The 26,967-nt window shown below is 40.5% G+C and overlaps 1 protein-coding gene across 1 annotated transcript in view; it reads left to right on the top strand.

Annotated features, from left to right (window-relative positions):
• tenm1 (teneurin transmembrane protein 1) overlaps window positions 1-26,967 on the top strand; it is a 332,218-nt gene that overhangs the window by 207,537 nt on the left and 97,714 nt on the right. The window contains exons 15-21 of the mRNA XM_015052017.1: window positions 1,401-1,620; window positions 4,435-4,554; window positions 4,640-4,901; window positions 8,927-9,212; window positions 20,316-20,459; window positions 20,794-21,046; window positions 23,488-23,508. Of these exons, the coding sequence (XP_014907503.1) occupies window positions 1,401-1,620; window positions 4,435-4,554; window positions 4,640-4,901; window positions 8,927-9,212; window positions 20,316-20,459; window positions 20,794-21,046; window positions 23,488-23,508 (1,306 nt within the window). The remainder of the gene's footprint in view (window positions 1-1,400; window positions 1,621-4,434; window positions 4,555-4,639; window positions 4,902-8,926; window positions 9,213-20,315; window positions 20,460-20,793; window positions 21,047-23,487; window positions 23,509-26,967) is intronic.

The following is a 26,967-nucleotide window of genomic DNA, read 5'->3' as shown; positions in this document are numbered from 1 at the left end:
AACAACATGGTAGGAGCTGCGTCTCTCTAAATTTGAAGGTTATTGCTTCACAGACCGCCAGGATCTCTTCTGGCGGTCTGTGCTGCAGCCGATCTGAAAAGGCGTTTTGCTGAAAACACTGTTGGGTCTCTGTGTTTGAAGAGGATTCCCAGGGTTGTCTGTGATGCTCCTCATTCAAAGCGTCGTTCTTTAGTCGATGAGCTCAAGAGCCTCCAGAACGGCCCCCAGACCAAAACACTGAACTGAGCTGAATGTGAATCGAGCCAGAGCAACTTGTCCGCTCTTAGTTTTTTGAACACTCCCAGGAACACACACCCAGGAATGAAAACTGAAGACATTTTGATGAGTGAAAAAGCTTAATCTCTATAAAAATATAAATAACCTTACATTCTATTTGACTTCAGTATTTAAGTTTAGCTGCAATTTTTATTTATTTATTTATTTATTTATGTTTGTCTACTTTACTTTTTAAGTTGATCAGTGTGTTGAGGAACATTCAGTAATCCAAAAATATGAAAGGGGCTCACATTTCTTTTGGACATTTTTCTGAATTGCAAAGAAAGACGATAACTCAGAGGATAATTATTGGCGGCATTATGTAAAATCAACATTTTGAGCTTTGCATCATGTTATGATGTTTTTCCCTCATCAAAAATGTTCGAGAAATCCTTTAATCGCTCTTGGCGACCATTTAGTTGAGCAAAATGAGTGTTGTAACCGAGCGTCGCCTTCGAGGAGGAAGCTCTTCCTCGTAGCTTCAGTTTTCAAACTTCTGCCTCGCAGACCACTCCTCCCCCGTGACTCTCCCACTCAGCTCCGTCAGACTAGCCATCAGCAATTAGCAAACACCTGCTGGAACGGCACATCTGCTGAGCTCACTATACGAGCTACTTCTCAGTGCAACGCTGGTAAAACCGTTGTTAAAGGCTTAATGGAGAAATGTTGTTGTGATGAAAGAGTGTCGGAAAGAGCAGGAGCTTCTTAAAGAGACAGAGGCCCCATTTCAGATTATGAAGTCAAACTTATTTTAAGTGATGTTTGATATATATGGGATTTTATAGATTTTTTGAAAGTGTCTGGGAAACGCATACTGCTCACCCCTTTAAAACTCGTGACGAACAGAATCAGAAAAGCAAGAGAGCATGTTATTCAAGTAACTCAGGTATGTGTTGATATAACAAAAAGCAACAAAATATTGTAACTGTGAAAAACAAAGTTAATAAAAATAGAATTGTTTTTGCACTTCGTTAGCAGGGTGCTAATAATTACAGAGGGCGCTGTATTTAATTACCATGAAGCCAGTCACTTAAGTCATCAATTAACTGTGCATGATGAAGACGCTCCCATCTCGCCTCCATCGAAGTGAAACATGCAACGCCTCCAACATCTTCTCTCTCCAGACGGACTGATCGACTGCGTGGATCCGGACTGCTGCGAGCAGCTGAGCTGCGGCTCCGACCCGCTGTGCCACGGCTCGGCCGACCCGCTCGCCCTGCTGCAGCAGAGCCCGCTGCCCGCCAGCGCGCCCGCCAGCACGCACAGCTTCTACCGCCGCATACGCTTCCTCCTCGGCAAGGCGGCCACACACACTCTCCCGGGAGACGTGCCCTTTGATACCAGGTATGCAGCTTGTTTACTCATTGCATGCGCGGCTTTGTGCGTGCCGGCGCATTCTTCCACGGGGTTTGCTTTTGCACGTCTCCGTCCTTGAATTGTCTCGGCGGGCATTAAGCCGAAAGGAGTGAATTGCAGCTTATGGAGCATTTGTGTTAATAAATTGCGACGTCCACTTTGCCGTTGTTTGTTTAATGAACGTGTGTGTGTGTGTTTGCATGTGAATGAGGCCTTTCATGTGTTGGCACGCCTTCGCATACATCTCAGGGATGCTGTGTGTGACCGGGGAGACGAGGCGTCGCTCGCCAGAGCAACGCTCCGTCCGCCGGTGTCGGTGTCAGACTACAACTACAGAGCTTGTGTTTGTTACGTATTAACGCTTTATCTGTCATTCGGTTACGCCAGTCACCAAGGTGTTACCATGAATTTTTCGACGAAAAATGCGCCTCTCCTTTGCATTATGATGGCCGGCGAAGTTTCGGATGAAAAACAAGCATTTCAAAACCGCTTGTTTGAAATGCCTTTGAAATGCCTTTCAACCGCACTTTGAAATGCCTTGATGCTGAAATGTGCTATACAAATAAAATTTGATTTGATTTGATGGGTTTCTGAAAAATGGGCCAAAGCGCATCGCTTCCCCATCTCGGTTTTATCTTGTGGAATAAGCAAATAAATTAATTATGTGGCAGTTTTTCTAGTGTTTTTTTTTTTTTTTTTTTTTTTCAGTGGAGAAATCAATGGCAGCTTTCAGGATGGGAGTAACAAACGGGCCGATGCAGTCACCCGCAGAAACCTCACCATTCTTTATCTAGCCTCTGTTTCTGGTGTAATAGATATTCCTTCATTAAAGGGCTGTGTGTGGGTGTGAATGTGGAGAGACTCTTTCCAGCTCCGGTCCTGATCATATCTATGTGCAGCTATTCATTCCCTTCCACCTTCTGGTTCTTATCCATGAACTTAAATCATGACGTTTGATTTCCTGACAGTCAGAAAAAGGCTTATATGTTGATCAGTTCAGTTTTACTTTGTCATGCAACAAATTTGTGTTGCACCTCATTCGCTCTGAGTGTGAATGAGTTCGCTCCTATGAACTGACCTTTTATTGACCTATTTTTATGTGTATTAACACATGTAATATGTAATCATCTATCATTTGGGAGATTATGGTTAGATTATTGGGAGTTAATTTGAACAGACATCACTGTGAACTCAACAGGAACAAAATGACCAGTAAACATTTGAATCACATGAATCCAATTCAAGAGCAGGAATTAAAATTTGCACCTGTCACTTTAAAACTTTCTAAGCAAATTCCTATTTCAAGAATCTTTCATGCAGTTAACCTTTGCTATTCATTGTATTGGTCCACAATCGCCGCAAAAATCTGCACATACTCAAGGCCCTCTCTAAACTAAATGTCTAGTTTAATCATTTAACCACCAAACGTACCTTAATATACATTATTATTCACAGTGAATGCCGTCTTAGCACTACCTAAAGAGAGAATATCCCTAACTTAATCGTCATGGAGGCACTGCCATGATTGGCTGCTTTCAAGCAAAAATAACTTTGACTTCCCTTGACACCTTTTCAATTGCGTTTTTCCACTCCTCATTTCAAACAGAGCCGTATAGCTTTAGGTTAATCCCCTGGGTTCTCTTGAGAACGTTTGGTGGTTCCTGAAAACCGGGGCTCCTTCAGAAATGCCACATTACTGATGTGTGGTTTTATTAGAAAGGTCTGCTAATGTCCTGTCCGACACATTGGAGGACATCCACAACAGCTACCGGGACGCCACCAAGGCGTTTCCTTTAAGGGACGGTTAAGTTTGTTCTATTCTAAATGATGGGAATCAAAGACTAAGAGATGTGGAGAACTTTGTTTACTCTACAGACTCAATGTTTGTTATTGTAAAGAATGAAAAAAAGGATCTGAAAACAAAACAAGCTAGCTAGATGAACTTACAGTTGTGTTGTTTTAGCGACACAACTAGGTATACAAAGTTTCTCAGTTTAGGCTTACTGCTAATTAAGTTCTAGAAAAAATGTGTTAAAAACTCACAACCCTGTGCCGACAACAGTTGAATGAAACCCTAACATTTACTATCATGCTGGTAATAACCGCAGTGTCTTCCTTTCGGTTTCCCACTACATCTAATGAGATATAAACATGTTGCTTCCTTCATTGGCAACGACAAAACATTGACGTATGAAACGTTCTGGATCCTGAGGTCTCAGATTTCAGGTTCCATTTGCTCTTTCAACCTTTCGCCATCGGCCGGCGTGACAGTCACTTCACTCAGGAACTGCTGTGTGGATGAAATTTACCTGCCAGTTCATAAACCGACCCGCATGCCCACAGTAATGAGTGCTTCTGTCAAGCCTCGATTGTCTTTGTTTGACCATTGCACATGCTGCTGAAGACACACCGCAAATTTATGTACAATAGCTGAAAAACTGCTTAGAAAAAAAAAGAAGCTTCTTCTCCTATTTGACACAGTCCTCCTTCAAAGAGATATTAAAGTTTGCTTTTTAAGTGACAAGATGTTGAGGCGTCGTCGTGGATGAAGCTATATTTATGGCCTGTATCCTGGCAATCTCTGGCAGACTTCTCCGAGCGATACAAGAGAAAAGCACTGAGCAGAATAAAGGCGGCTGCTTATTCTTCCAACACAAGGTCATTTGGCTAGTGCATGACAATGTGCTGCTTTCTTCAAACAATGATTATGCTCTCCGTCATTGTGAACCTGTCATGTCTCCCTGTTTATCTCTATTTTTTCTCCCCCCTCTCTCTTTTATCTCGCCACCTTTGTTTTGACAGCCGTGTGTCTGTGATTCGAGGGAACGTCGTGCTGCAGGACGGCTCGCCTCTAGTCGGAGTCAACATCACCTTCCCACAGCATCCCGAGTACGGCTACACCGTCAGCAGGAAGGACGGCAGGTAGAGAGCGCAGACGCGCACATTCGAACGGATCGCGCCGCCCTTACCGTTAGCCTGACCACGTCTCGCTTTGCTTTGACTCCAGTTTCGACTTGGTGACTTTCGGCGCCATGTCTGTGACCCTCATGTTCCAGCGTCCGCCCTTCCTGCCGCAGACACGCACCGTATGGACGCCGAACAACAACTTCCTGGTTTTAGATCACGTGACCATGGCCAGGGAGGAGGCTGAGATGCCGAAATGTGACATCAGGAGCGTTCTGAGTCCCTATCCACTGGTCCTGCCTTACCCGCTCCCCAGATACACAGGAGCATGCACAGAGAAGGGCCCTGCCGTGCCTGAGCTGCAGGTACGACATGTTGGCACGGTGGCTGCATTTCCATCGAACATAAAGTTGCGCAAATTGGAATTGCGAAAATACATTTGCTTAATGGAAACACGGCAGTTTCGGAAATTGGTGTATTTTGCAAAACTGCAATGAAAACATGTTTATTTGTAGCTACTAGGGGGAGCGTCTGGCTCCTCCAGAGATCTCACAGCATCGCCCAGTTCATCAAAAGTTTAGTTTGTCATTCTGAAGTGTTGAACTCATAGCGCGTCTGTAAAATCGCCAACAACCATTTCCCCAAAAATCCGCACATATAAGTAGCCGCACTCAGAATTATAAGAAGCCGACATCTTCTCTGACAGCTGATGATGAACGCTGTGCTGTGGCTGAAATATGAACACTGTCGTGATTTTTAATGACTTATTGTGTGCAATTTTAATTGCATTTTTAATTTAACACAAACATCGCTATTGCAACATTGAGTTTTATCGCCATTAGCAGAACATCGAAAAACTTTTGAGGACATTTGTAAAGGAAACGCAGCTTTCTTAAATAATTGTCTAATTTCAGTATTGGAGATTATGCACCATCAAAGATCAACTTTACAGATCCAATGAAAAGCAGGCCACACAAACTAGAAAAAGTAGAAATTGTAATAGTCTATAGAAATCGAAATGAAAATAGGGATGCTGGCGCAAAAATTCAGGCTATTCACAGTAGACCTTTAAAAAGCAGGGATGATAGTGATACATGTGAGTTCCTTCTTACGGGAAAAAAAAAAAAAAACAGAGTACAACTGACCTGGCAAAGTGCAAAATCTCTCAGTGGTGGAAATAAACGATCGGTGGTACGGCTATTTTCTGTTCTGATACAGCATCAATCTGCAGCTGAAAAAGCAGCTGAGAGGAGGTGTCCGTAATGGAAGTCAGTCAGAATTATCATCTTAGTATCGGATTGGAGATTTTTAAATGATTTATCTGAATATTATCACCAAGCAAGTGATGCAAGTGATTGAAACTCTTTGAAACAATGTTTGAAAATTCTTCATCCCAACTACTGAGAGTACTAAGTGAGACTTTGAGTCAAAGAGGGAGACATTTTTAAAGCAGAACTGAATGTGTAGCTTATAGCTTCTGATATAAAACAGCTAGTCATTTTCAAAACGTGTTATTTGCTCTCATCCTCACAAGGTCAAAATTATACAGATAGACTCAAGCATTTATTTGATATTTAGGTAATATTTGGTTAAATATCTCTAGAAGTTGAACTCTTACCTCAGTCACTTTGTAACAAACATCATTCAGACTAGATGTGCGTCCTGAAATTTGAGTTTATTCATTTTTGAATTCATTTTTCAGTTCTGATGTGCATTTCGAATTATGTGAAGGTTTGGTAAAAGTTTCATCCAGAAGTTAAAGAAAACATGTTAAGACGTTCAAGAACAACCTGGGAGCCGCCATCTTTCAACCTTATAATAAACTGGAAGATCTCACTCTCCACAGAGAGGCAAACTCTGACCAAGAATGGAGTTAATGCTCCAGAATATTCAAGCTCAAGCTTATAATTATAAAAAAGGGCCAATAATTAATCTTTTGGAAACATTTGGGGGAAAAAATGATGCCTGGATGACTCGAAACGTGGCTTTCAAACTTCACCTAATGAATCAAAAGGAGGCTGAAAACTGATTTTGGAGTAAATAAAGAAGAACAACACCGGAGCTCTTTAGCCTCAGACCCAAGGACAATTATTGGAATATGCTTAATGATCTCTACTGATTCCGATAATTAGTAAAATACTCTGAATTACTCTAGGACCTTGTTGTGGCATTTCTGAAACATCCAAGGTTACTGAGGACAATAGAGTCTGCATGTATTATTCTGAATCAGTATTGGCGAGCTAAAGTGTGAATACATGTAAACCTGAGCACGCAATCCGTTCTGTTTTCAGACAATTAAAGTTGTGTGCTCCACTATCAGTCCGCCCTGAAAATCTTCCTCCTTTGTCAGACTTGGAAAAGCTTCGCAATCTGACTTTGTACTCTCTCTCGCTCTCATTTGGATAAACAATTTTCAAACATTGCTCTTAAGAATTTCAATCACTTGCGTCACTTGCTTGATGAAAAATATTCTCTAAAGTCAATTGGATTCATCTTCTGAGTGAGCATTAATTTGCACTTCACTGTGCTTCATTTAACATTTTCCTGAGAGGCTTCAAAAAAAAAAAAAACCTCCCAAAAGAATGTCATCCCTCGTGATGGGAAGAAATAAGACAATCAAACATCCTAGTGAAACCTGTGCACAACGTGACAATATATGTAGATCGGTAACAATAACTCCTACATGCAATTTGCTACAGCTCAGCAACAAATAAGCCGAGTCCCAGAGGATTTTGCAAATTTAGCTCATTTCCTATTTACATCATGCAAAGAAGAAATGAGCATAATGCAAATACGCGCTTCCTCCATACACTTCCCAACCACAAAGGCAAATTAGGTGTCTGAAAGGCAGATGTAAAGGTCAGGCTGTTGACTTTCTATTTATTGTTTAACATGAATAGAATAAATAAACTATTTATTTATATCCGACCAAAAGTGCTACAATTCAATATGAGTTACTAAATATCTATATACAGTTTTATCTGGAATTTGTGGAGTAAACATGTATGTGATAGTTGAAATAAATGAATAAATTATTTATTTATTTTCTTCCTTAGGCAGAGGGTGTGGCTAACAGCCATGCAGTAGATGATTGATTGGTTTTTGATTGAGTTTCTGCGCAGGTTAACCAATAAACCAACTTTAATTACGTTAATCGTGAGCTGCAGCAAAGACGTAGTTGAAGAAATAATAAAATGGCACTCTAAACATTTCACTCATGATAAAGTTTCATTTTAATTAAAGATTTTGCATTCTACTGCTGTATTTTAAATAAAAAAAAAATCACTTTTGGTTCTCGATATTCTCTTTTGCGTAGACCTCCACCCTTATCATTTACTCACTAGTTCCACTTGAAACGAAAGCATGAGGCTGCCACCACTTTGTATGACACCAGCTGCGTTTCCATCCACCGCATCATTGCATAATTTTGACATTTTGAAAATAAATTCGCTAAATGGAAATACACCAATTTCGAAAAGAAAAAAAAAACAACTTGTTGATTAAAACGTTTTAGTGCCAGGATGAGGTGTTTTTTTTTGGTCAACAACAGGATGTTGCCACTGGCACAAACCACGAAGAAGACGACGACAGGAAGTAGCTGGAGGATAACTAAACACATGAACAAACTTATTGTTTCATTTCTATTCCAAAAACCATAATTGCAACATTTAATTTTTTCCAACATCAGCTGAATATCAATGAAGTTTTGCTCACATTTCTAAAGAAAGTTCAGCTAGTGAGGAGTGGCGTACTTTGATTTGAAAAAGATTGATCTCGAATCCTTCATTTTTTTCCAACAAGAACATGATTTTAATTTTTTTTTTTTTTTGTACTTGAAAATGCCAGATTTAATTCCATCAACACTCTGTCTGTGATTTGTTCTGGCAGACTTTGGAGAATTGGACGGGATTTGTAGAAAGAGACAGACGAGAGAACATTTTATTCCGTCAATGAACAAAACCTCAGCACAAAAGAGACAGGAAGCAGGAAAGGTCTGAAGAAAAGCAGGCCGTGTTCCAGCATGTTCCACCCATGACCTAAACGAGAGAGGAACTCGCTGAGAATGGTGTGAACAAACAAAAACAGCATGATTTTTAGGTTTTTAATTTGAACACTAATGAATCTTCTGCAAGATAATAAACTAATATTAACCAGAATGACTTTGAGGCATCTGTCAGTCTAGTACTTAAATAGACAAAGCACGATCATAAAAACTTTGAGTTCTTCCTGTACATTCTGTCCTGCAGCTTTCTTTCCCTTTCCTTAACTCACCCAATAGCTGTTCTTTCACCAGCTCATTTTCCAAATGACAAAGTTTTGATGAAACACCTCTCTCTCTTCCCTGCTGTATTTCTCACTCCGTCCGCCCTCCATCCTGTTCTCTCCCCAGGCGGTTCAGGAGGAGGTCTCTGTCCCAGGGGCCTTTCTGAAGCTCAGCTACCTGAGCACCCGCTCCGCCGGCTACTCCTCGCTGCTGCGCATCCTCCTCACCCCGCCGTCCCCGTCCTCTCCCGTCTCGCCTCTGGGCGGTCTGTCCAAGGTGCACATCCGCGCGTCCGTCCAAGGACGGCTGTATCAGCGCTGGTACCCCGCGGGGCCCGGTCTGGTTCACAAGCTGGTCTGGAACAAGACCGACGTCTACGGCCAGGAGGTCTGGGGGCTAACTCACGCAACTGGTAGGTGGAATATGGAACGAAGTGACGCCTCTTTATGTGAGGAAACACAATATTAAAATAAAAAGAAAAACATATGGGCCCTGTAGAGCTTTTCAGTTTGTTTGCAAGTCTTCCACCTACTCATTTCTCCTTTCATCTTTGAAATAAAGCAAACAGCCGCTCAAAGGATATTAATATTAGCAATATAAAGAGAATGTCTGGTTCTTGGAAAGTGTGCAAACTGCTATATCTGTAGACTTTCTGTCAACTTTTTGCTGTTGCTGTTCTTGATGTTCCATTACCTGCTTTAGCTATGCATAGCGGCTTATGATGTAAAGCTTCAGTTGCCTTCTTACTTGCAGTGCTAAATTTATGAACTCTTTTCTGCTGTGATCGCAGTTCATTCAGCCTTTTATCAAAAACCTCCCGGGGCTTATAATGCAACGCAGTGGTGGTGGAGCATCTTCAGATCCAGCCCATGAAAATCCAAGCTTTAAATAATCATGGTCATGCTTCTTCCTTTTTTTTTTTAAATTTTGCTTGCCCCAGACTTTGTTTCTGTTGCAATAAGTGCGTGAGCTGAGCAAGTGGTGTGGCTTTTTTAACTTGACATGTACATTGGTGAGCAGGAGTGGGATCTTATTAATGTCGGTACAGGTGAACCTGCTCTGCAAGCTCGCCTTCCAAATCGTCCAGTTTGAGGGGAAGGTGGTGTGTGCAGTCCGCCATGAGTTGTAAAAATTTGGACAGCGCATGAGGCCAATACTTGGGGAAGACTTCAATGCATCAGCTTTAAACCTGTGTTTGCTCACCACAGCTTTACATACTGAACATCTACCCATCGTCTCTGACATAGGTTTGGTGAAAGTGGTCAAATCTCTGCAGGTGCTTTTTCAGGTTTATTTTTTCCCTCCTCTGAAGAACTCTGGTGCCCCCTGGAGGACGCACGCCCCAGACCTACCACACTGTTGCTTGCATATCCAACACATGTGTCAAACTCAAGGCCCACCGTAGCTTTTTATGTAGCCCTCTAAACTGCAAATGGCATCGTTTTTCACAAATCTGCAAAATTCATGCAAAATCAACAGATTCCCACATTTCTTCTGATTTTACTGCCAATTTTTCTCAAAATTGGTCAAAGACTTTGAGTTTAGGTCATTGCTGCCTCATCTTTACTTAATGTCAAGTTATTGTCCATGATTGATACAGCAGTTATTAAAAAGTCACATTTAACATCATACACATGTAAATACAAGCACTAAAACAATCATTGACTTCTAGAGAGACTTATCAGTGTGAAAAGATGTTCAGTGTTATTTAATTTTAAGAAAGCTGAATCAAACATCCATTTATTAATATTTTAACAGATCAGTGGGTTTTATCAACACATTCTGCCACAACCGGCCCTTTAAGAACATTCAGATTTTTGATATGGCCCAAAATGAAGATGAGTGAGTGATTGGAGTGGGCTGCCATTTTCCATCGCTCCTTCTTCCACATGTCCAATGGTGTTGCTTTCGATGAAGGACTGGGACCATTGTGGGATCCTACTCAAGTTTGCAAGTCTGCAGCCCCTTAAGCCAAAAAAACCGGTAATGGTCTGTGTATTCTGACACCATTCTGTCAGAACTAGTGCTAACTCTGTCTGCCAGCTGAGCCACAGAAGCTTATCTGATGGAACGGACCAACGTTTCGTCCCCGTGTGCATTAATGACCCAAATGCTGGTCATGATTATATGTCTGATCAATGTTGCTGCTCTCATATGTGTCCAAATTTAAACTCGGAGCAATAAAATTGACTCATATTTATCTTACCAATGAGGAAAATCATAAGCAAGGGAAAACAAAACATCTCCAGAGTTCACCGTTTGAGAGATTTTTTTTTTAACATATCGCTGCTGTCAGAGAGAAACCCTGTATCTCCAAAAATAGAGCTTTGCAGGAACTAAAAGAAATGTAAATTTTGACAGTTTGGTCAAAGGCACATGCTCTTTTTATATTTTATTTTTTACTGCATGTTTCTATAAAAACCCCAGAGCAGAGAAAGGTGTAGAGTTGATTTTCACAAGAAAGCATAAATGAAAACAAGACATACGTTTCTGCCTGACATCAACAACATATAAGATCTCAATTGTGAATTTCTGTTTCTGAGAGTATTCTAAACTTATTAGATGCTCTCTGCTTATATGAGCGCAGATCATATTTACGTGTTTTCCTCATGTTTGATTCAATCATCAGTGCGGTCTTTGCATGCATGGGAAGGGGCACATGAATCAAAAACAGCTTATAGTAGCTTAGCGACGGAAAGAAGATGAAAACCGGATAGTTCTCTTTTATTTATGACCTTTACAGATACCTTTTTTTCCCCCTCTTACTGCTATAATTTCATCCTCTTTTGTCACTTGACAAATTCCAAATGGCTCTTGTGGACCGAGATGTAGTTCCAACACGACACACTCCTCCCTTCCTGCTACAAGTGGAAAAAAAACTCCTCTGAATAACTTTGGGATTATTTATTTGGAGGCCATTCTTCTTGTTTTATGTGTAAATTTGTTACAATTCACTAATGGGATCAGCACAATGATTTTTCTTTTTCTCTTCACCCTCGCTAACCATTAGGGTTGCATTGGCCTTTTTTTTTATTATTATTATTTATTTGAGCACCGTGGTTTGCATGTAAGCTTGATTGGACAACACTGTGTAAGTGATTGACCATTCAGGAAGCAATCAACCAGTCTCGTACGGACAGTCTCCTGCTAACAAATGGAGAACTTAGCGTCGCATGACAACAACACAATGATTACAGCGTTTGGTTCGGTTCCTTTATTAGTGATTTCAGAAGCATCGGGTGTAATTCTCAAAGTATATTGAGCTGTGCAAAGAGGGGGAAGAAATAAGTTTAGACTCTGCACCGCTGCACCTAGCACCCTTCATCAGAGCCAACGTTGTGCTCTGGAAGAGAAATGGAAAGATAGGGGAAGGCTTAAATTTATTTTGCGGAGTGACTGGCTGTTGAGATACGATCTGCAGCGGCAGAAGGATGCTAGTTTGGAATCATTTTGAAGCCCATTTCTATTGGTGCATACGCCGAGCATAAATATGAGAACGGAGAGTTTTTTCGCTTTAGCAACCGCTGCCTCTGTCCTTTCTCTGTGTCCTTTGCGAAGCATGTAATCAGATGTAGCTAGAAAATTTATTTTTTTACTCTGTTTGGAAAATTCCTATTAAGGAAACATCCAAGGCAGAATCAGAGGCATACTCACACGTGTTCGTTTCAAGGCTTTACTTGATCAATGAGGTGCAGTCCTTAAGGCGTCAGACTTCTAGCTAACACAGAGAAGCTCTCACTATTTATGCCTCTTCACACATGTTGTGTGGTGGTCTCTTCAGCTCTGGAAAAACCCCAAAACGGGAAGCAACTCATAAACTTTAACCTTTTCACATGTTAGCTTCCACTTCAACCATCAATATGTTTATTGTTCTACCCCAGTGTTTCTCAAACTGTTTCAGGCCGACGACCAGATTTAGCAAACACTCACAGATCGCCTAACTTGAATTAGGCCACAATAACACATCTTGATATATACAACCTGAATTGAAAATATTAGACTCCTAACTCACATACTGTCATGAACAATTCTACTTGGTGCATTTTGAGTTATTCACATATTGTGAAAAGTGTAGTTTCTGAGCTTTCCAATTATGTCAAACACATGGAAATCAAACAAAGAATTTTTTTTTTTTACTACCAAGTGTTGAATGCACAAATTACATTTATGCCTGTTTCTAATTTAGAAGCACAATTAAAGAAAAATAGACTTGAGTTGCTTTGGCAGAAACAAGTATCCTCTTCTGCACCATCAAATATAAAGAATATACAGCCGTTTGTTTATCTATTGTATTTAGCTAATTTAATTTAATCATTTGTATTTAAATAAAAATAACAACTGTTGAGGTGTGAGCAGAGAGAGGATCATAAGCAAAATCCTCACTAACTTGAGACTTGACCGTTCGCTGCTTAGAGCCGTTCAAATAAATTTACACTTTACAATTTGTACTTGTCTGCCACATAAAATCGCTGTTTATTTGCCCCAAATAGTTGACATTTGCACGCAAATCGAGAGGTAACGCATCCGCTGTCTGTCTGTGGAGATTGCAGCGCCGCAGTTGCAAGCCAGCACTTTCCCTAAGCATTGACATCAGGCTTAGCAGAGGCTTTGTCCAGTCGAGTGTAGGGTCTCTCTCTGTAGAGATCGTATCTGTTCCATCTCAGGGCCTCCTCTCCCTCCTGATCCAACCCATCTTCCCCCTTATCTGTTTGGGCAGCATTTCATCTGCTTCACCTTCTGTCCGATCTTTCACCTCCGTTTATTTATTTATTTATTTTTTTACTCATTCTGCTTTGCTAAACCATTTTAACCTCCTCTCCTTAGACCCTTTGTCCTCCTCTTCCTTCAGAGTGTTGCCTCCTTTTCCCATCCCATCCTGAACTCTCTCTCTTCCCTCTTTTGTCGTTTCCTCCCGTCTCTCTGATCTTGCGTTGCGCTTTTCCCCCCTGCCCTCTGTTGTTCTTCTCTGCGTCTTCAGCATCCTGCGCTCCTACTTCCCCGCGCTTTTGTCGACAGCAGCAGCAGCGACACAGACATAGACACAAACACACGTACACCGCCTGCTGCATGTGTATCAACACGGCTGTGCCTGCAGATTGCCAGAGAGAACAAGAGAGAAAGGAGATCATGCTGTGTTTGCTGGGGTGAACACATTGCCTGAGGCCTCGGCAGCGGAGAATGAAAGCTTTCACCTGTGAGATATTGAATGTGCATTTATGGGCTACAGTGTGCACATGTATTGTGTGTCTGTGTCTGTGTGTGCTGGACGACTTCTTGTAATATAGCTGCAGTAATATCAGGTTGTGGGGCTGTTTTTCTTTTTTTTCTTTTTTTTTTGGGGAAGTTTTTCTTTTTTCTTTTTCCTAATACAGAGTCCTGTCCTTTGAGATTGGTTTGCCCGTTTTGTCCTGGAAAAGTTTTTTTTTTTTTTTTTTTTTTTTTTTTTTTTTTTTCCAGTTGATTGTATTTTTTATTTTTTTAAAGGACAAAGTGTTCCTGGTTTCTTTTTCTTACAAGGTTGAACTCATTGGGTAATTAAGTGATGTGACCGATAAGTTATGGGTGGGCATTTTTCACCCCTCGTTTATCATTTACGCTGAAACAATTTCTGATTATAAGGATTTTGATTTATTGTTGTCTCAATAAATTTCAATTAATGATGTTAAATAGTAAAAAAAAAAAACAACTAGCGGTATTATCGGAAGTGTTGTTTTTACTACTTTCTCCACGGTTTGTTCCCCAAAAGCATCTGTAATGTTTGAAAATATAATTAAATTTGGTTACTAATATCAGCTCACTGATATAAATTACAAGTAAGTGAAGAGAAACAGTATTTCTGTTTGTGATGCTGTAAATGCTGTACCATGCAGCAGTCACAGCCATAATTAACTATATATATATATATATATATATATATATATATATATATATATTAACCTCTTATCACAGTTGTACCTCAAAATATTGCTCTAAAATTCTATGTCCACATCTCCCACCCCTGCTAAGTGCAATTAATTTCACTTTGATAGTTACATTTTGAAAGCAACACTTCTTCACATTTCTCAAGCCTCTATGTTCCCTTCCAATCCTTTAAAAACAAGGTTAAAATGCACCTTAGCTCAAAATATGAAGCAAATGGACTCACTAAATGATCCTTAAAGATAGTTCCTAGATGGAGAACTTTAGTTCAGCGGGGTAAGGTTTCCTCTCTGCATCCTCTCTCTGAATCCACTGTGTTCCAAACGACCCATTATTCTCCCTCTCCCCCGATCACCTAATCGATTGTGCACTCCGAGTGGAGACTTAAGTTGGCGTTGGGTGTCTGCAGAGACTTTTCTCTCGGTGTAAGAGAATCTCCCCGAGCTCGGTGCATAATCCAAGCACCTCTGCTCGCGTATTCCAGCATTGTGAACTTGTCTTTATGCTGACTCTACCCTCTGCTTTTCCCTTGAGCTCTAATCAGCTTGCATGCCCGCGGGTCTACAGTGAGGCCAGTTAAGAGAGATCAGTACCAACGGTGATTGACAGCGACAACCGCTCCTCTGTGGCTCGAGGATCAGATATGTCAAGCCTTCGTCCCCCTGAAGAATATCATTATTTTCATTTAGCCTCTCTGATATCAATCTAGAATGACGGTGCACAGAGTCTCGGACACCCACTGTTTTATTTCTCTATACTGACATAGTGACCTTAAAAATAACACTTTGGTTATAGAGGAATGTGTGTTTTTCACCTTGATTGATGAGAGGGATTTGTTCCCGGATGACATTGTCCACCATAAGAGTCTAAATGGTGACTAAATTGGTAGCTATCGTTGAAAACTCGTGGTTCTCAATTGGATCCTCGTCGAAAAGCTAACCTGACGTGCCAAATGGTTTAATCACACAAAACACGTCGGGTTGCTAAACCTAACCTCGGATTCTCTGTGAACTGTGATTTCATGCCAGGTGTAAAAAAAAAGAGAATGCATTTGCCTCAAGATAATTACAAGGCTTTTCATCTCGGTATAAACAAAGCACTAAATTACTGTTTAATGTTTTGTTTTTTTGTTGTTTTTTCCCCCCGAACAGCACTGAAAAAATTTGCTCCGGTGCTTTCAGCTTTCCTGGAAGTCGTTGCACTATTTAACTTGTTGTTTGGCTTTCTTAACATCGTACCTAATGAAGATGCTGTGAGAACAGATGTTGCACTAAAGCAGGATAGATTTTTTTTTTCTTTTGAGAAATGCAAAATCAAACTAACGAAAGCAATAAAAACTGTGGATTTATACGTACAGTGAGTAAGGGATGTCAAATTGTTTCATTGTTCACTCACCCAATAATTATACTGTTTATTATACTAATGATTAACTAGACTGTGAGGTTAGTCAGTTGTTTTTGTTTCCCAAACTTTACTTGTGCTTCTGTTGTACTCCATACTAATGTTTAGTTTACTTAAGGCTCTGAAAAGTCTGCGCACCCCTAATAAAATGCTAAACTGCAGTAATTTGTTTTTCATGTCATGTGACAGAGAAATCTGTCTAAGATAAAAAAAAGGTGCAATACTGTATCATAGGGAAGGCATTTTGTAGAATTTGTTATTTTGCTTTACATCAAATTATAAAGTTTTTCCCTCATCAAAACATACCTGGAGTGTGGCCTTCGTTCTTTCATGCATGTTTGAGAAATTCTTTAATCTCCCATGGCAACCATTCGAGGGTGCCTAAACGCTTGCTCTCACAAAGCTTCTGCGTCATGGCGCTCCATGCCTCCCATACTCAGTTCCTTCAAACTAGCAGCAGCAGCAGAAAGGAGCATCTGGTGGAAATGTGTGTCTGCTCAGCTCATCATGCGAAATACTTCTCAGCTCCTACGAACGGTTGTAAATCACGTAACTGAGAAACATTGTAATGACGCCGGAAAGAGCAGGAGCTTTTTAAAGTGACAGAGGCCAATTTCAAGGTGTTTCATTCAGTTTTCAAGGCATCCAGTTTTGATATAAAAATACAGCATTTTTCTAACAACTGACGGTAACATAGTTACTTGATTGTGCAATAAAATGGCACTAAGTGCCTGAAAAATACACAATACCGCACCTTTAAAGTATTTTTGATTCAGTCTGTGAACGTGCTTCATTTTGGCTTAGCAATATTCACAATCTTTACAGGTAATCTCTTCTTATCTCTTCAAATTCACATCTACAATAACTGAAGAATTTTGAATTAATATGAATTACAACACTTAATTTCCCTTTGGGATTAATAAAGTACTTCTGAATTTGAATGTGACAGTTCTCTAAATCTGTCAGATTGTGAGGACGTCCATCCGTCTTAGGGTGCGTTCACACTGCAGCCTGAAGTGACTCAATTCCGATTTTTTTGACGTAATGCGACCTGTATCCGATCTTTTCATGGCAGTGTGAACAGCACAGGTCGGATTCTTTTCCGAATGTGACCCATATCCGATACGTATCCGATTCAAATGCGACCTAACGTCCAGGTCGCATTCATCCGAACTGAACGTCACTGTTTCTCTACAAATCTCACTGTTCAGCGTCCTGATACGCGCAAGTGGGAAGAAAAACAACAACCATGACGAATTATATGAGGATTAAGTTGTTAATATGCTGCTCCGGCCGGACAACAACTTCAAACATGTAAGCTAAGCTCCACCTTTAGCCTCCATGTTTACTTCCGCAAACACTGAGCACTTCTTCTTTTTATGGCAGTTGGCAGAACACTTAGAACGCTGACGCTATTGCGCCCTCTACTGCGCATGCGGGACACTTTCAGGTCGTTTGCCCGTTCAGACTGCAGATCGCATACAGGTCGCATTTATTGGCAGTGTGAACGGCCCTGGCAAAAAAGTCGGAATTGCCAAAAAATCGGAATTGAGTCACTTCAGGCTGCAGTGTGAACGCACCCTTAAAGTGACCCCACACATTTGTTTTGTTGTTGTTAAATTAGTTTCTCTCTCAGTCGTTCCAAATCTAAATTTCCCCTCATGAAGTCATCGTTTTGTTTGGTTGGATGAATGCCCACACTCCATGTTTGCAAAAAAAAGAAAAAAACTACCAGATCTATCGCTATGGTTACAATGCATAGCATTATAGCCAAATGTTTCTACTTGTATCTCATCTGTCCACAGGACATTGTTGAAAACATAATGAATGTTTTGAATCCATGATCTGGAATTTTGTCTTATTAAAGCCCTGGACATTACTTTAAAGGCATACAGGAGACATTTCTGCAGCATTATGCATCCAATGAAAAGTTATAGTTGAAACTCCTGCTGCTACAAAGTGCCCGTCTCCGTAGTTACCAAATGGACGAGTCGAAAACATCCTAACAAGTAACAGGTATGCTGATTAGCGTCTCAGGCCAGGTGGTGTGTGAAGAGCAGAAAGCAAGACCAACTGAAACAGATACAGAAAAGAAACAAAAGCAGCACATGGGAAAATCCAATATGATTTTATCAAGCTGCAAACAGAACACCAAAATACAAAGTAATGAAAAACAAAGCCTGATATCAGAAAGTACAAAAAAAAAAAATTCATAGCAAACCTAAACATCCACAGTGTGTCACCCGTCATGTTATTTTTGATTACAGACAAAGAATATGACAGAATTTAATTAAAAACCCCGACATAACCCTCACACAGTGTCTCTTTGAGGTTTATAGGACAAAAAAAATAACTATGATTTTACAGCTAATCGCACATTTAAGAATAAATTAACTCCAATATTGTATCTCAACAAGAACTTTTAATAAGTTTAATAAGGACGCTCTTATTATTTCACTCCATTTCTTCTTTATGTATGGTTATTAATTCTCAAAATAATAATTACGTTCCATCTAAATGTTAAATCCGCTGAATGTGCAAAGTGATCAAAACTTAAGGACATTTTCATAATGTTATATGTGTATGTGCAGGTTTTGACCTTCAAATAACAGAAGTGTCGTGTTTGTTTTTCCACTCAGTTTGGTTACGCAGAGGCACATTGACATTGTACTATAATACATTTAGCTTCATCTTTTTGCAGCTATTAAAATATGCTTTACCATTATAATTTTTAATTGCTTTAATTTCTAAAGATGATCTCAAGACCGCTCTATTGTTAGTCCCAGCCCCATTTGTGTATTACTACAAATGACATATTGCAAGCATTTCACATCATTCTATTAAATGAATGCCTTACTGTATAGTGAAAAAAAATATACTGTGTCATTTTTGATTGGTTTGTTTTTAAGGCGTACATTTTTTTATCAGGTTATTTTTGTCTTAAAATATGCCGTAGCTTCATTCACAGACTTGTTTCTGACCGTACTCTCTGTGATATTGCAGATTAAAGAGCGACATAAATGTTTGTGTTTACATGTCTTGAGATCTCCAACAGTTTTGTCACCTGTTGGCTTTTAGCATATTTTAAGCAGCAAATTGCTGGTGCAGCATAGTTCCCCCTGCCAAGTAAAAAGAAAAAAGAAGGAAAAAAGAGAGCTGTTGATGGTTGTTCCTCACACAGGGAAACCACACACAGCGTATCATTACATCTGAGAGGCCAGGCGGCTAATTCTAGGGCTTCCTTATGAAGACGGACTCCTGATTACGCCTACTCTTCTCGCTGATCTCTCCCAAAAACTTACACTGATGAGGTCTCGCTACAACGCCTTTCATCTAACTCAGTGCTCAATACAATTCAGCTCTCAGAGAGACACAGAAAGCATACAAAATGTGGGTTTCAAGTGGTTCTGGAGTGTTTTGTTGAAAATGGGGAAATTAAGCTATTGTCAGGACTAAACAAGGGCAGCTATCTATCTATCTATCTATCTATCTATCTATCTATCTATCTATCTATCTATCTATCTATCTATCTATCTATCTATCTATCTATCTGATGGCTAACTAGCTAGCTAGATAAATAGCTACAGCTTGATAACTCTTTGACAGATTGTTAGCTATTGCTATCTAGCTAGCTATCTAAGATAATGTATTTGATATTTTGAGAGAAACTTGACATTAAAAATCAACATGCTAAGTAAATTTGTTCTTTATTGTAGCATATTTACTGTTCAGCTCTTTATAAAGCAACACAAGTATAAAATGCTGATATTAGCTGGTCAATTAGCTGGGCTATCTACTCAGATACTTACAATCGACTGTTTACCAAGCATGTTCTTGTTAGCCTGTCAAACTATGCAGTTTAATAGACCATAATTATTGTACGGAGTTTGTTTTTTTTCCATACAACAATTATTCTTGTTTCCAAACATGTAACCTGGAGAAAATCTTTGGATTCTTCTCTTTGACTAGCTGACCAGCAGTGGCAGCAATGGGCGGAGGAAGCTTTTGAGTTTCTCATGCATCTCATTAAAAAGTCCTAAAAAGTCGGAAGAATAAGACAGGAAATGTTTGCGATTCTGAAACTTTAACCTTTTAAAAAATGTCAGTGTACACGGATGCTTGTAGTAGGGCCTAGTCGAAACAATTATTGTACAAAACTGAAGTGCTCTGTTGTGTGTCTGCGTTTGCCTTCCAGTATCAGTGGGTTATGAGTATGAGTCATGTCCCGGAGTCATCCACTGGGAAAGGAGGACAGCTCTGATGCATGGATTTGAACTGGTGCCCTCTAATCTTGGAGGCTGGTCCTTGGACAAACACCACGCTCTCAACTTTCGCAGTGGTGGGTGAACTCTTCAGTTTGGCCTGAATTGTTATCCTATTTTTTAGATTGTTTTCTGTTGGCAATCATTAACGCATAAGCCATCAAAGTGCCACAATAAATGACTTTATAAGATGTCATCTTGTTAAATTAACATAAAAACAATTTGAACGAGTCAGCATACTTGTGGAAATTTAGACAGCACAAAAAGTTGGATGCGGCTTTTCATAGTACTTGTTTTGTTAAACTTCAGAAAAAAAAAAAAAACTAGGATTGCATTGCCCTGAGGGATTGCACTGATTCAGGCAATGGTTCTGAGGGCTTTTAAAGATTTATTGCGTGTCTGTTTCCTCAGGAATCCTGCATAAAGGAAATGGAGAAAACATCTTCCTATCCCAGCAGCCCCCGGTCATCAGCACCGTCATGGGGAACGGTTTCTATCGCAGCGTCCCCTGCGGCCCGAGCTGCAGCGGCGCGGCTCGGGACATGATGCTGTTCGCCCCCGTGGCGCTGGCCAGCGGGCCCGACGGCTCCCTCTACATCGGAGACTTCAACTTCATCCGGAGGGTGCATCCGGACGGATACACAAGGACCATACTGGAACTCAAGTGAGAGTTGAGAACTTGGGCGTTTTCGTGTGTGCGCAGTGCTTTTCTATGTTTATTAAGAAAAATTGAGCTCAGCCGATAAGGGGTTAGCTCTGCATTAGCTCTGGGCTAGCATCGGCACCACTGATCTGTTTGATCTCAGCTGAATGCTCTGAAGTTTGTCTTTTAAGCAAAAGGCAGAAAATGTGAGGTTCAGACATCACAGGCCTTAATCTACCTCTTTAGGATGTGAGAGCAGCTTTTCTGTGAAACAAAGACTCTTTTTTTTCTGTGGATTATGATGATATCTCCTACTGTGCTGCAGGCACTACATTCCCCATTTCTGTATTTTCTCAAGCGTAAAATCTCAGTGGGATTGCACAGTCATTTGTCCTGCAGAGTGCTTTTCTTATGTAACTTAACTCTCTCATTTGCTGTCATTATCGTACCTCTGACTAATATTTCTGGTTTCATGGAGTCTCTATCTGATACCTCCCCATCCCCTGGGAGGAAATGCCAAAAAGCTTCCTGTTTAACTTAATATTTAATGTGAAGGAATACAGCCATCTGAATCAAACCTAATCCCGATATGAGAGGGCTGCAGTGTCTAAATTTCTTCAGATTTTCAGTTTTATTGAACTTATTTAATCTCTACTCTGCACTTTTAATATGTGCTACATGTTAGGCAAAGACAACCTGAGCAAATATAAAATTTTAATTTTCAAATTATTTAACTTAATAGAAAAAAGCTATCCAAACTAACCTGGCCCTATTTTTATTTTTTATTTTTATAACCCTTGGGGCAATTACTTCCATCAAGTGTTTATAATGGCTGCCAGTGACTCCAGAAGTGTGGAAGGGTTTGTGCTCAAGTTTGGACTTTGACTAGGCCACTCCGAAATATTGATTTTGTACTCTCTCTTTAATTATCCATGCGGTGGTAGCTGTTCTGATTTGGTTAGGATCGTCGTCTTGGTACGTAACCCGAAGATCTTGATAGGATTTATAGATAAATTTAACATAAGACAATTTCAAATCAGTGCTTCTTTCATCTGTTCACAGAATATTTGCCCAAAAGTCGTAGAGATAATCAAGCAGGGTCGCAACTACACACTATTCAGGTGGATGCGAAAACATAAATCGGCGCACAACTCTCCCCCCCTCCCCCTCAGGAAGGTACGTCAGGGTGCACACGCGCATACGCTCGCTCTACCCCCGAGACAAAGACACGTGAAAGGTAAAACTCGCTACATTTACCCCGTTATGTGCGCGAGGTGAAGGAGCATAAGGACGCGCTGAAGTGTATGTGAGGACATCATCGGCGCGCCGCCCCCTCCAGACGGGGTTTTGACGCCCCCTCTGGTGCAGCGCCCCGATGCGTTGCATGCGCTGCATACCCACTGTAACCAAGATATCTTTTTGGTAAATATCAGAAGCAGCTCTGTGTTCTTTGTGGTCAGCAGCGACTTCCGCCTGCGATCTTTCCCGTGGTTTTCATTTATGCCGATTTTCATTCTTATTGCTGAATCGTGAACTTTGACCTTAACTGAGACACATAAGACCTGCAGAGCTTTATATGTAGTTCTGCGTCTTTGGCGACACGCTGTCAATACACTCTTGCAGTAATTTATTTCGGTAAGCCTGTCCGAGGCAGCCTCCCCACTGCTCCATTTTTTTCTCCATTTGCGGATAATGGCTCTCACTGTAGCTCACCGGTTCCCCAAAGAAATGGCTTTTAAACCTTTTCCAGAGTGATGAATGTCAGCAGCTTTACTTCTTATTTATTCTTCAGTTTCTTTAGTTTGGGCCACGGTTTGTTGGTTCTGGTCGTACTTAACTAATATCCTGATTTTACAGCTCTGGTGATAATTAAGCCTGGGAGTGGCCGGTGACTTTGTCCTAAACTTTTCAGGGGTGGGGAATTATGTTTTGACATTGGACTGGTATGGTTTGGATGAACATTTTCTCTCCTAGATAAAGGCCAAATCATTTAAAAACATATATAATTGTGACAAAACAGCAAAAACCTTTATGGGGGCAAGTATATATTTCATAGCACTGGATGTAACACTTCCAACTAAACTTACCCCCAAAAAATTGACCTCAGATACCCCTATTGAAAATTCATCTCCATGGGAATCACATCTATCGTTTTGGTTACAAAAAAATAATTTATTTAATTCAGAAAAGATTTGAAATCATTCCTTGAAAACAATGTGTCATCTGCAAAAAAAAGGATCCTTTTCAGGCATCATTAATGTGTAAATTAAGTAGTTTAGCTCTCAATGCTAAACCTCCATATTTAACGTATTAGGTCATCAACCTGTACAAACTGTTTTCTGGTTTTTCACTGTGTTTTGCTTTCTTTGCATTGCTGTCGTTACCTGTTCGTCTTTTCTTGGCATTGTAGTAACTATGTTCTCTTTTCTTCTCTTAAACATCTTTCCATGGCTTATCATCAGGAACCGGGACACCAGACACAGGTGAGAACCCCTCATTAGCTCCTTATCTGTATACCGGTATCTAACTGCGAGCACACGTCCCGTATCGAGAGAAAAAAAACAAAACAGAACAGGAAGATGTGGTAAAATGGCTCTTTGCACTTCAGACGGGTCTATTTGCTGAAAACTGCGTTGAGCCGACTTTCTCCCGGGCGAACAGAAGCCGACCATCACCCCCTCATGCACTCCTCTCTTTTGCGGTTGGACCTCTCAAATCCCTATTTAAAATTCCACCAGGCGATATTAAATTTGTAAATTGGAAATCAGCCAGAATGTCAAGGATTTCATTTTTAGGGGATTACTAAAAGTCTGTTTGGGGTGCAGGGGGGTGGGGGTGTATGGCTTCGTTTGCTCCCTGAGCCGAAATAAAAGCACAAGTCTGGGAATGGCTTCACCATCATCCCTGCCCCGAGCTTGATGCGCCGTGTTCGACAGAAGATTAAACAGATGTTGTCGGGGTTCTGCATGCGTGTGTGTGTATGCGCGTGTGTGTGTGCGCGTGTGTGTGTCGGTGTGCTTCTGGGTGTTTTTGTTGAGAAAGATGGTTTATCCGATTTCAAGTCGCAGAGTTATAGTTTGAGGAACTCTTATTTCCAACGTGCTACAGTTACAAGGCCACGGAAATATCACAACGTTAGTAGATGTTGATGGCTTCGTTTTTAGATACGGCCGCACGCAGTGTGGAAATGTAAATATCGCAATTTGGAGTATAATTTCAAACCATGAAGCCTCAGCCATTGTTCCCCCAATTGGGGGTGCCAATTGGGGGAATTGGCACCCCCATTAGCAGCGCTACCTCAGCAGGGTAGCGCTGCAGTTGCCAGAGTTTTAATTGGAAAGAATGTGAGGCCTTGCAAGAAAATAGAGGAAGTAATGAATTGTTTTGAGGGAAAGAAAAGGATTTAACCGCAAAAAAACACATGAAAGTACAGTGCCTCGCAAAAATATTCATGTTAAACTTTAAAAGTATTTGTTATTACGTAATTACAGTATAATTTATTCAGCACAGAATAAAACAGACAATGAATTTGTATTTGGTCGCCTCCTGGTTAAGTTTGGAACTTTTACTGTAATTATTATTATTATTATTATGATGATTTAGGGTTTCCTACCAGCAAAATAAATTCAGACTGGATGGAAATATAGATTTTCAACCCATGTCCTAAAGTGAATATAGTTCTGGACTTTGAGCTATTTGTTAGCTCAAGCTAATGAAGCTCTGGCTGTATGTTAAAGTTTTCTTTTATCCTGCTGGAAGGTGAACCTCCAACCAACTCTACACGTTTTCAGTTTTCTTAAAGTGTTGTCCAGTTGTAATCTCCACCAAACTTATCCAGCGGTGATCGGCTTTTCTTTCCTTGCTGGAATAAAATCAAACTCAACACATGACGCTTCTGCCGCCATGTTTTACGAGGGGGAGCGTACGGTCAAGACCATGTTTAGCTTTCTGCCACCAAACCTAGATTCATTTTTTTCTGAACCTAGAATAAAAATTAAAACAGCAATTGTATCTTTAAAATCCAAAAAACAAACCCGTTTAACAATTAGATGATTTCTGAAAACAACTGGTACAACTTGGTTTTCTGCACTAAAGTGGCTGATCACAAACTCCCACCCAACTCTTTCCACTTTAATATATGTATGTACAACTGCATGCTGGTCTGTCACAAATAAAAATGCCAATAAGACACACTGAAGTTAGTTGTAACCAGACAAAATGTAGTTTTACGTGCTGTGTGTCTGAACATCTTTGCGAAACACTGAAACGCTCAGAGCAGAGCTGTTTATAAGTCACACTGAGAGAGGAAGAAAAGCAAAACCCAGCAGATAAAACAGTTTAATCAACATGAAGTGGGCAAAGCGATGTTTTATCTACAACGATTAGACGAATCAAGGAGTCAATATCTGCTGCAAACAAACCGTCTAGTCATGAGGGACGGCAAAAAGTGCTTCAAACAGCTAAAACATGTTAATGGACGTATCATTGAAACTGAACGGGTTTATTGTTGCTAAACACTTTGAATGTCCGACGTCGGACGTCTTGCATTGACTTTTAAATCCACATGAAATGAACCTGTCTGAGCTGGTCGAATGCTGTTGTGAAATGCAACGAATCGAAAAACATCCATACAACTGGAGTTCTGCTATATGTGGGTTTAATTTGCATGAACTGGATTCTTCTTAGGGCACACTGTGGAGACTCTTTCTTCCGCCCCCTGGAGGTTTTTGCTTTTAGTTCCTGCCTCCTTCTTCCTCTCCACGGCTGCCTTTTTTTTTTTTTTACTGTTAGTAGTATGTTAGCTTTTCTTCTTTATTCTCTTCCATTGTTCTACCAAAGTCAGATGCATTAATAATTCATTCCTATTCAACTTTCAAAGCTTTTCACCATGCATTCTTCCCACCAAAAGGCCCTTCACCTAAAAAAAAAAAAAAAAAAAAGGAGCAGCTTTAAAACAAGGTGCTTTCTAAAGGGAAACTATACGAAGCGCTTCCTCTCAGAAACCGCCGTATATTTTGTCCCTTTTTTAATCTGATCAAGGAGGTGCGAGGGGGGGAGGCTGATTAACTTTGCCATCTGAGTTCCCAAACGGTTGATTCAAAGAGATGGGAAGAAAGAACAGCTGCAGTAGATCAACTCTGATCGTTGTTTTGTCATCGGCTGTGGAAGGAGCCAGGAAGGACTGCAAGGGGGGAGCGCCTGTGATGGGGCTGCTGCTGTCGCTCGTTTTCCCCGCTCAGGATGCATGCGCAGGGATCGAAGCGGAGGAAAAACGCCAGAGAAATGATTTGCAGTCTGTAATATGCACGATGCAAATTCCTTCTGTGGTAGCTTCAGCAGGCCCCGAGAAAATGTCCCGAGCATTGCTGAGCTGTGGCACTTTCTGAAAGCCGGTGAGAAACTCTCAGAGGATCCAGCTTAAATTATGGATGTGCAGTTCAGGGCTGAACTCTGTAAACAGTTATGCACTTAATGGACTCGATGACTGACAGCACTCCTGTCTGTGTTGTTTTTTGTGTGTGTTTTTTTTAAGGGTTGCTGAAAGGTGGAGACCATTATCAAACGGATGTTTTTTTTTTTGTTTTTTTTTCTTCTTATTTTTAATAGTAAAGGTTAGCAGCGTTTACCTGCGGTCACAATCACAGGAACATTTTAGGAGCCTATTAGCTACAACACAAAGGTTTGTCGGCTTAAATGAGCAAAAATATCGAAGATGCAAAAGCATGGCAACATAATTTGTTTCCTGACATTTCAAGTTTCCATTGAAAGGTGTTTTTTTTTTTGAATAGCTGCAGTAAAAAGGCAAAGGGAAAAAAAAAACAACCACTTTATCAGGATGTCTTCAGGTTTAATTAGTGGGAAGCCTTTGACCAGACCCAGCTGCCCCCCCCCCCCCCCCCCCCCCCCCCCCTCCTTTGTTTATACAAAAAAAAATAAACCTC

Source organism: Poecilia latipinna, unplaced genomic scaffold (genome assembly GCF_001443285.1).
Source record: "Poecilia latipinna isolate Pla-1442-1.1 unplaced genomic scaffold, P_latipinna-1.0 Scaffold1081, whole genome shotgun sequence".
Taxonomy (NCBI): domain Eukaryota; kingdom Metazoa; phylum Chordata; class Actinopteri; order Cyprinodontiformes; family Poeciliidae; genus Poecilia; species Poecilia latipinna.
This window is presented reverse-complemented; position numbering and strand designations above follow the sequence as displayed.